Source organism: Somniosus microcephalus, unplaced genomic scaffold (assembly GCF_052327205.1).
Source record: "Somniosus microcephalus isolate GS21.2 unplaced genomic scaffold, FLI_Smic_1.0 unresolved_chr7, whole genome shotgun sequence".
Taxonomy (NCBI): Eukaryota; Metazoa; Chordata; class Chondrichthyes; order Squaliformes; family Somniosidae; genus Somniosus; species Somniosus microcephalus.
The window spans coordinates 42,250,520-42,258,778 of NW_028225185.1; the positions used below are offsets into that span (position 1 = coordinate 42,250,520).

Genomic DNA, 8,259 nt, shown 5'->3' on the forward strand with positions numbered 1-8,259 from the left:
CTCTCCCCCGCTCTCTCTCCCCCGCTCGCTCTCTCTCCCCCGCTCGCGCTCTCTCCCCCGCTCGCTCTCTCTCCCCCGCTCGCTCTCTCTCCCCCCGCTCGCTCTCTCTCCCCCCGCTCGCTCTCTCTCCCCCCGCTCGCTCTCTCTCCCCCCGCTCGCTCTCTCTCCCCCCGCTCGCTCTCTCTCCCCCCGCTCGCTCTCTCTCCCCCGCTCGCTCTCTCTCCCCCCGCTCGCTCTCTCTCCCCCGCTCGCGCTCTCTCCCCCCGCTCGCGCTCTCTCCCCCCGCTCGCTCTCTCTCCCCCGGCTCGCTCTCTCTCCCCCCGCTCGCTCTCTCTCCCCCCGCTCGCTCTCTCTCCCCCGCTCGCTCTCTCTCCCCCCGCTCGCTCTCTCTCCCCCGCTCCCCCGCTCGCTCTCTCTCCCCCCGCTCGCTCTCTCTCCCCCCGCTCGCTCTCTCTCCCCCCGCTCGCTCTCTCTCCCCCCGCTCGCTCTCTCTCCCCCCGCTCGCTCTCTCTCCCCCCGCTCTCTCTCTCTCCCCCCGCTCTCTCTCTCTCCCCCCGCTCTCTCTCTCTCTCCCCCCGCTCTCTCTCTCTCCCCCCGCTCTCTCTCTCTCCCCCCGCTCTCTCTCTCTCCCCCCGCTCTCTCTCTCTCCCCCCGCTCTCTCTCTCTCCCCCCGCTCTCTCTCTCTCCCCCCGCTCTCTCTCTCTCCCCCGCTCTCTCTCTCTCCCCCCGCTCTCTCTCTCTCCCCCCGCTCTCTCTCTCTCCCCCCGCTCTCTCTCTCTCCCCCCGCTCTCTCTCTCTCCCCCCGCTCTCTCTCTCTCCCCCCGCTCTCTCTCTCTCCCCCGCTCTCTCTCTCTCCCCCCCGCTCTCTCTCTCTCCCCCCGCTCTCTCTCTCTCCCCCGCTCTCTCTCTCTCCCCCGCTCTCTCTCTCTCCCCCCGCTCTCTCTCTCTCCCCCCGCTCTCTCTCTCTCCCCCCGCTCTCTCTCTCTCCCCCCGCTCTCTCTCTCTCCCCCCGCTCTCTCTCTCTCCCCCCGCTCTCTCTCTCTCCCCCCGCTCTCTCTCTCTCCCCCGCTCTCTCTCTCTCCCCCCGCTCTCTCTCTCTCCCCCCGCTCTCTCTCTCTCCCCCCGCTCTCTCTCTCTCCCCCGCTCTCTCTCTCTCCCCCGCTCTCTCTCTCTCCCCCCCGCTCTCTCTCTCTCCCCCCCGCTCTCTCTCTCTCCCCCCGCTCTCTCTCTCTCTCCCCCCGCTCGCTCTCTCTCCCCCCGCTCGCTCTCTCTCCCCCGCTCGCTCTCTCCCCCTCCTCTCCCCCCCCGCTCGCTCTCTCTCCCCCCGCTCGCTCTCTCTCCCCCCGCTCGCTCTCTCTCCCCCCGCTCGCTCTCTCTCCCCCCCGCTCGCTCTCTCTCCCCCCGCTCGCTCTCTCTCCCCCCGCTCGCTCTCTCTCCCCCCGCTCGCTCTCTCTCCCCCCCGCTCGCTCTCTCTCCCCCCGCTCGCTCTCTCTCCCCCCGCTCGCTCTCTCTCCCCCCGCTCGCTCTCTCTCCCCCCGCTCGCTCTCTCTCCCCCCGCTCGCTCTCTCTCCCCCCGCTCGCTCTCTCTCCCCCCGCTCGCTCTCTCTCCCCCCGCTCGCTCTCTCTCCCCCCGCTCGCTCTCTCTCCCCCCGCTCGCTCTCTCTCCCCCCCGCTCGCTCTCTCTCCCCCCGCTCGCTCTCTCTCCCCCGCTCGCTCTCTCTCCCCCCGCTCGCTCTCTCTCCCCCCGCTCGCTCTCTCTCCCCCCCGCTCGCTCTCTCTCCCCCCGCTCGCTCTCTCTCCCCCCGCTCGCTCTCTCTCCCCCCGCTCGCTCTCTCTCCCCCCGTGTCTCTCTCTCTCTCCCCCCGTGTCTCTCTCTCTCTCCCCCCCGTGTCTCTCTCTCTCTCCCCCCGTGTCTCTCTCTCTCTCCCCCCGTGTCTCTCTCTCTCTCCCCCCGTGTCTCTCTCTCTCTCCCCCCGTGTCTCTCTCTCTCTCCCCCCGTGTCCTCTCTCTCTCTCCCCCCGTGTCTCTCTCTCTCTCCCCCCGTGTCTCTCTCTCTCTCTCCCCCCGTGTCTCTCTCTCTCTCCCCCCGTGTCTCTCTCTCTCTCCCCCCGTGTCTCTCTCTCTCTCCCCCCGTGTCTCTCTCTCTCTCCCCCCGTGTCTCTCTCTCTCTCCCCCCGTGTCTCTCTCTCTCTCCCCCCGTGTCTCTCTCTCTCTCCCCCCGTGTCTCTCTCTCTCTCCCCCCGTGTCTCTCTCTCTCTCCCCCCGTGTCTCTCTCTCTCTCCCCCCGTGTCTCTCTCTCTCTCCCCCCGTGTCTCTCTCTCTCTCCCCCCGTGTCTCTCTCTCTCTCCCCCCGTGTCTCTCTCTCTCTCTCTCCCCCCCGTGTCTCTCTCTCTCTCCCCCCGTGTCTCTCTCTCTCTCCCCCCCGTGTCTCTCTCTCTCTCTCTCCCCCGTGTCTCTCTCTCTCTCTCCCCCGTGTCTCTCTCTCTCTCCCCCCGTGTCTCTCTCTCTCCCCCCCGTGTCTCTCTCTCTCTCCCCCCGTGTCTCTCTCTCCCCCCGTGTCTCTCTCTCTCTCCCCCCCGTGTCTCTCTCTCTCTCCCCCCCGTGTCTCTCTCTCTCTCCCCCGTGTCTCTCTCTCTCTCCCCCCGTGTCTCTCTCTCTCTCCCCCCGTGTCTCTCTCTCTCTCCCCCCGTGTCTCTCTCTCTCTCCCCCCGTGTCTCTCTCTCTCTCCCCCCGTGTCTCTCTCTCTCTCTCCCCGTGTCTCTCTCTCTCTCTCCCCGTGTCTCTCTCTCTCTCTCCCCGTGTCTCTCTCTCTCTCTCCCCGTGTCTCTCTCTCTCTCTCCCCGTGTCTCTCTCTCTCCCGTGTCTCTCTCTCTCTCTCCCCGTGTCTCTCTCTCTCTCTCCCCGTGTCTCTCTCTCTCTCCCCCGTGTCTCTCTCTCTCTCTCTCTCCCCGTGTCTCTCTCTCTCTCCCCCGTGTCTCTCTCTCTCTCTCCCCGTGTCTCTCTCTCTCTCTCTCTCTCTCCCCCCGTGTCTCTCTCTCTCTCCCCGTGTCTCTCTCTCTCTCCCCCCGTGTCTCTCTCTCTCTCTCCCCGTGTCTCTCTCTCTCTCTCCCCGTGTCTCTCTCTCTCTCTCCCCGTGTCTCTCTCTCTCTCTCCCCGTGTCTCTCTCTCTCATCTCCCCGTGTCTCTCTCTCTCTCTCTCCCCGTGTCTCTCTCTCTCTCTCTCTCCCCGTGTCTCTCTCTCTCTCTCTCCCCGTGTCTCTCTCTCTCTCTCTCCCCGTGTCTCTCTCTCTCTCTCTCTCCCCGTGTCTCTCTCTCTCTCTCCCCCCGTGTCTCTCTCTCTCTCTCCCCCCGTGTCTCTCTCTCTCTCTCTCCCCGTGTCTCTCTCTCTCTCTCTCTCCCCGTGTCTCTCTCTCTCTCTCTCTCCCGTGTCTCTCTCTCTCTCTCTCCCCGTGTCTCTCTCTCTCTCTCCCCGTGTCTCTCTCTCTCCCCGTGTCTCTCTCTCTCTCTCTCTCCCCGTGTCTCTCTCTCTCTCTCTCCCCGTGTCTCTCTCTCTCTCTCTCCCCGTGTCTCTCTCTCTCTCTCTCTCCCCGTGTCTCTCTCTCTCTCTCCCCGTGTCTCTCTCTCTCTCTCTCCCCGTGTCTCTCTCTCTCTCTCTCTCCCCGTGTCTCTCTCTCTCTCTCTCTCTCCCCTTGTCTCTCTCTCTCTCTCTCTCTCCCCGTGTCTCTCTCTCTCTCTCTCCCCCGTGTCTCTCTCTCTCTCTCCCCGTGTCTCTCTCTCTCCCCGTGTCTCTCTCTCTCTCTCTCTCCCCGTGTCTCTCTCTCTCTCCCCGTGTCTCTCTCTCTCTCTCTCCCCGTGTCTCTCTCTCTCTCTCTCCCCGTGTCTCTCTCTCTCTCTCCCCGTGTCTCTCTCTCTCCCCGTGTCTCTCTCTCTCTCTCTCCCCGTGTCTCTCTCTCTCTCTCTCCCCGTGTCTCTCTCTCTCCCCGTGTCTCTCTCTCTCTCTCTCCCCGTGTCTCTCTCTCTCTCCCCGTGTCTCTCTCTCTCTCTCTCTCCCCGTGTCTCTCTCTCTCTCTCTCCCCGTGTCTCTCTCTCTCTCCCCGTGTCTCTCTCTCTCTCTCTCTCCCCGTGTCTCTCTCTCTCTCTCTCCCCGTGTCTCTCTCTCTCTCCCCGTGTCTCTCTCTCTCTCTCTCTCCCCGTGTCTCTCTCTCTCTCTCTGTAGATTACGCAGATCTTCAGCCTGGGATCGCCCTACATGATGATGACGCTGGAGCCCCTCCTGCGTAACTTCATGCAAGACCTGATGGTGATGCCCCTGCCGGCGTCCTGGGTGGTGTGCTCGTCGCTGGGCCCCGACGTCCAGCTGATCCAGCTGTCCCGCAAGTCGCCGGTGTCCGACGCGGTGGTGCAGATCCGGCCCGGCTTCTTCTTCCACGTGCTGGTGCGGGGCCTGCCCGTGCCCCTGGGTCACCGGCTGTACCGCAGCCACCCGGCCCAGCTGACCACGGTGGACGACGTGGTGGACCTGATCGGCGACCTGGAGACCTACCGGGTGTGCGCCGGCTACCCGCAGCTCCGCAACTGCAAGCCGCCGCCGGCCGTGGTGGCGGCCTTGCTGCCCCGCGAACGCTCGTCCTACTGCGAGGTGCTGGTGGACAAGGACCGTTGCTTCCAGTGCGCCGTCACCCTGTGAGCCTCCGCCCTTCGAACTCCGACCTTTCCACGGACTCTGGCCAGTGGGGTGGGGGTGGGATGGGGGCGGTGGGGGGGGGGCAGACGACACTAATCACGGTTGCTTCGCGCACCGACACTCGCACATTAGAGAGAGAGAACAATTGAAACACTGGATTACTGGATCGAACCGCGTCTTAAATCCGCTGGGATCACCTCCCCTCTTTCCCCCCCCTCCTCCCCCGCCCTCCTCTCCCGAAAATGACACTGGATCCCCGGATCCTAGCGGAGGACGAGCGGCTTCTAAAACAGCAGATCGCTGAATCTGGCCTCGCTCGCTCGCTAAAAGGTCCCGGGAAGGGAGCGGGAGCCGGGGGAGGGGGAGGCCAAGGGTTTGGAAACGAGGCGAATGTGACTTCAAGGGCAGTTGCTGCCTCAGTCCCCCCTTCCCCACCTCCTCGTTCCTGCCCCTCACTGCACAGTTAGGTTAAAGAACAAGCCTTCTGTTCTGGGTTTTTATCATTCCCCCCCCCCACCTTGCCCAAACTACCTGCTGTTTATTAAAGTGTTCCTGACGTTAACTTGTTATCTTCCCGCGTACCTAGTTTTTATTTTTAATCAGTGAGAGGTCTGGCGTTTTGGCGACGAGAATTATTTTTGATGAATAAGAATTTTTTTAAAGATTGGGTTTGTCACCTCTTGTGTTTAACATTCGCGGCAGTGCGAGGGGTTCAATCGTGGGATCGTTGCGATGCGACACGACCTCCCCCTCCCTTCCCCCCGGCACTCCCCAGGGTCCCCGTGACTCGGGATGTCGTCCCGTCGTGGCGCGGAGAGTGAGGTCGTGCCCGCGATCTGCGCGGGCTGCGCCACCGCTCCCTACCAACGGTGGCTTTTTAAACCTCCAGTCAAACCTCGCAGCGGTTTTCAAACCGCCTGTCGGTCGGAGGCGGGATCCCGTCCCCAGACATCACTGACTGTGGCGCTCGTCCCACGCACTAGCGAGGAAGGGTGTCGGGTTTCCCCCCTTCCCCCCCCCCCCCCCCCCCCACCACAACTCCGCTCCCGAAAAAGTATTTCAGCTGTCATCCCGACAAACCTGGTCAAGGAAAGTACAGGAACTGTTTTGTTGGTAACAGAGAGCGTCGCCTTCCTAGAGTTGGGTTAAATCATCGCGCAGCCTTCACAATGAGGTGACAGAACTTGCATTCCAACCGCGCCTTACACGACCTCCCGACACTTCACAGTCCAAGAGGTACTTTTCCTTTTTTTTGAAGTGTGGTCACTGTTGTAATGTAGGAAACGCGGCAGGCAATTTGCGCACAGCAAGCTCCTGCAAACAGCAATGTGATAAATGATCGGATCATCTGTTTTCGTGATGTTGATTGAGAGATGAATATTGGCCCCAGGACACCGGGGAGAACTCGCCCCTGCTCCTCTTCCAATAGTGACCGTGGGGATCTCTCCCTGAGAGGGCAGATGGGGGACCTCGGTTTAACGTCCCATCCGAAAGATGGCCCCTCCGACAGTGCGGCGCTCCCTCAGTACCGCCCCTCCGACAGTGCGGCGCTCCCTCAGCACCGTCCCTCCGACAGTGCGGCGCTCCCTCAGTCCCGCCCCTCCGACAGTGCGGCGCTCCCTCAGTACCGCCCCTCCGACAGTGCGGCGCTCCCTCAGTACCGCCCCTCCGACAGTGCGGCGCTCCCTCAGTACCGCCCCTCCGACAGTGCGGCGCTCCCTCAGTACCGCCCCTCCGACAGTGCGGCGCCCCCTCAGTACCGCCCCTCCGACAGTGCGCCGCTCCCTCAGTACCGCCCCTCTGACAGTGCGCCGCTCCCTCAGTACCGCCCCTCCGACAGTGCGCCGCTCCCTCAGTACCGCCCCTCCGACAGTGCGGCGCTCCCTCAGTACCGCCCCTCCGACAGTGCGGCGCTCCCTCAGTACCGCCCCTCCGACAGTGCGCCGCTCCCTCAGTACCGCCCCTCCGACAGTGCGCCGCTCCCTCAGTACCGCCCCTCCGACAGTGCGGCGCTCCCTCAGTACCGCCCCTCCGACAGTGCGCCGCTCCCTCAGTACCGCCCCTCCGACAGTGCGCCGCTCCCTCAGTACCGCCCCTCCGACAGTGCGCCGCTCCCTCAGTACCGCTCCTCCGACAGTGCGCCGCTCCCTCAGTACTGGCACCGGGGGAGTGTCGGCCTGGATTATGGGGCTCGAGTATCTGGAGTGCGGGGGATCGGACCCACGACCTCCTGACTCCGAGGCAAGAGAGGCATTGAGCCAGGGCTGGGACCGGTGTGCACCCGCGACCTGTTCTCACCCACCCCAGCCTCGAAGTTCCGGAGCCGAGGGGACCAGGCAGCTGAAGGCACAGTCGCCAGCGGTGGAGCGATGGAAATGGGGGTGGGGGGGGAAAATGCACAAGTCAGATTCAGAGGAGCGACACTAGACAAAGTCGGGTCCCCCTCCCCCATCAGCATTTGCTTTTCGCTTTGTTCATTTCTGCCCTTGTTTGATTGTTTTTCCTGGTGTCAGTCCGACAGCAGAGACTGCGCGAGTCACGTTGCGTCGTGGGGTGGGGGGGAAGGGGAGAGCGCGGTGGTGGGGGGGGGGGGGCACGGAGTGCGTGATGAACCGCCCGCGCTCCTCCAGCCTTGGCACGTGTGGCCCGTGGCGATTCCGAGGTGGGCAAGTGGGGAGTATGCACCCTGCGATGTCTCGCGGCGGGGGGGGCTGGTTGGGTGCGGGCAGCCGGCAAGTCCGTGTAGAGACACACCAACACAACGGGAGGGGTAATTATCGATGGGGGAGGGGGGGGCGTGAGGAGATTATGGAGCTTTTTATAGAGAAAAAAGATATATATATACACTTCAATAGAATGTACACTTGGAAGTAGGCTGTACAATGTAAATAGGTTGTGTTACTGCCCCCCCTCTGCTCGTACTTTAGTGTAATGTACCTTGCCCCTCAAAGTTTCACTCTGTAGTCAAAGAGTCGTAATCGGAGAACGTGGTAGGAGTCACACTGTGTAGTTTCCACGCCCATCTTTTCACTGTCAAGCTTTTATTTTGTCGGTTTTATTTTAATAAAAACTTTTTGTGTCTCGGTGTCTTCTGAAGTGTTTTTCTTTTATTCGTTCATGGGATGTGGGCGTCGCTGGCAAGGCCCGGCATTTATTGCCCATCCCTAATCGCCCCTTGAGAAGGTGGTGGTGAGCCGCCTTCTTGAACCGCTGCAGTCCGTGTGGTGAAGGTGCTCCCACAGTGCTGTTAGGGAGGGAGTTCCAGGATTTTGACCCAGCGACGATGAAGGATCGGCCGATATATTTCCAAGTCAGGCTGGTGTGTGACTTGGAGGGGAACTTGGAGGTGGTGGTGTTCCCGTGCGTCTGCTGCCCTTGTCCTTCTAGGTGGAAGAGGTCGCAGGTTTGGGAGGTGCTGCCGAAGAAGCCTTGGCGAGTTGCTGCAGTGCATCTTGTAGATGGTACACACTGCAGCCACGGTGCGCCGGTGGTGGAGGGAGTGAATGTTTAAGGTGGTGAATCGGGTGCCAATCAAGTGGGCTGCTTTTTCATTGATATCACGTGGAGTGAATCGA

The 8,259-nt window shown here is 62.8% G+C and overlaps 1 protein-coding gene across 16 annotated transcripts in view; it reads left to right on the forward strand.

Moving 5' to 3' along the window:
• LOC147086844 (uncharacterized) overlaps window positions 1–7,765 on the forward strand; it is a 71,924-nt gene extending 64,159 nt beyond the window's left edge. For all 16 annotated transcript variants that reach the window (XM_085979030.1, XM_085979040.1, XM_085979041.1 and 13 more), the window contains one exon: window positions 4,217–7,765. In XM_085979030.1, the coding sequence (XP_085835156.1) occupies window positions 4,217–4,687 (471 nt within the window). In that variant the 3' untranslated portion in view covers window positions 4,688–7,765. The remainder of the gene's footprint in view (window positions 1–4,216) is intronic.
• The last annotated feature ends 494 nt before the right edge of the window (window positions 7,766–8,259 follow it).